Source organism: Penaeus monodon, chromosome 15 (assembly GCF_015228065.2).
Source record: "Penaeus monodon isolate SGIC_2016 chromosome 15, NSTDA_Pmon_1, whole genome shotgun sequence".
NCBI classification, from domain to species: Eukaryota; Metazoa; Arthropoda; class Malacostraca; order Decapoda; family Penaeidae; genus Penaeus; species Penaeus monodon.
The window spans coordinates 26,122,953-26,123,682 of NC_051400.1; the positions used below are offsets into that span (position 1 = coordinate 26,122,953).

General features: G+C 59.2%; 1 protein-coding gene across 1 annotated transcript in view; it reads left to right on the top strand.

The window, feature by feature from the left end:
• Positions 1-730, top strand: part of LOC119582140 (skin secretory protein xP2-like) — a gene marked incomplete at its 5' end in the record, with an annotated part of 1,780 nt that extends 1,050 nt beyond the window's left edge. Inside the window, 1 exon segment of the mRNA XM_037930378.1 lies at positions 1-730. Within this exon segment, the coding sequence (XP_037786306.1) occupies positions 1-621 (621 nt within the window).

Consider the following 730-nt stretch of genomic DNA (forward strand, 5'->3'; position numbering starts at 1 on the left):
AGAAGCCAGCCTGCTCTCCCTGCTCCAGTTCCTTCTCTGCCTTTCCAGCTCTCCCCCGTGCCGAACAGAGGCCGCGTCTTCCGTGTCCAGCCTTCCCTTGCTCCTGCTAGAAGCCAGCCTACCTTCTCTGCTCCTGCCCCTGCTCCTGCTAGAAGCCAGCCTACCTTCTCTGCCCCTGCCCCTGCTCCTGTCAGAAGCCAGCCTACCTTCTCTGCCCCTGCTCCTGCTAGAAGCCAGCCTACCTTCTCTGCCCCTGCCCCTGCTCCTGCTAGAAGCCAGCCTACCCTCTCTGCTCCTGCCCCTGCTCCTGCTAGAAGCCAGCCTTCCCTCTCTGCTCCTGCTAGAAGCCAGCCTGCTTTCTCTGCTCCTGCTAGAAGCCAGCCTGCTTTCTCTGCTCCTGCTAGAATCCAGCCTGCTTTCTCTGCTCTTGCCGCTGCCCCTGCTCCTGCTAGAAGCCAGCCTGCCCTCGGCCTGCGCCCCCAGTCGCCGAGCTTCCCCTCCAACCGGGGGCAGGCCGCCTTCTTCATCCCCTCAGCGTCGCAGCCTCTTTCGGGCCTGCGGGACGACCTCTCAAGGGAGGACGACGAGGACAGCCGGGAGAGCCTGGAGGACGACAAATAGAACGCGGGGAAACAAATAAAAAGACGAAACAATAAACACAGTGACAAAGGAAAATAGAAAGACAAAAGCAATAAATACGATGACAGGAAAAGAGTAAACAGATAGAACG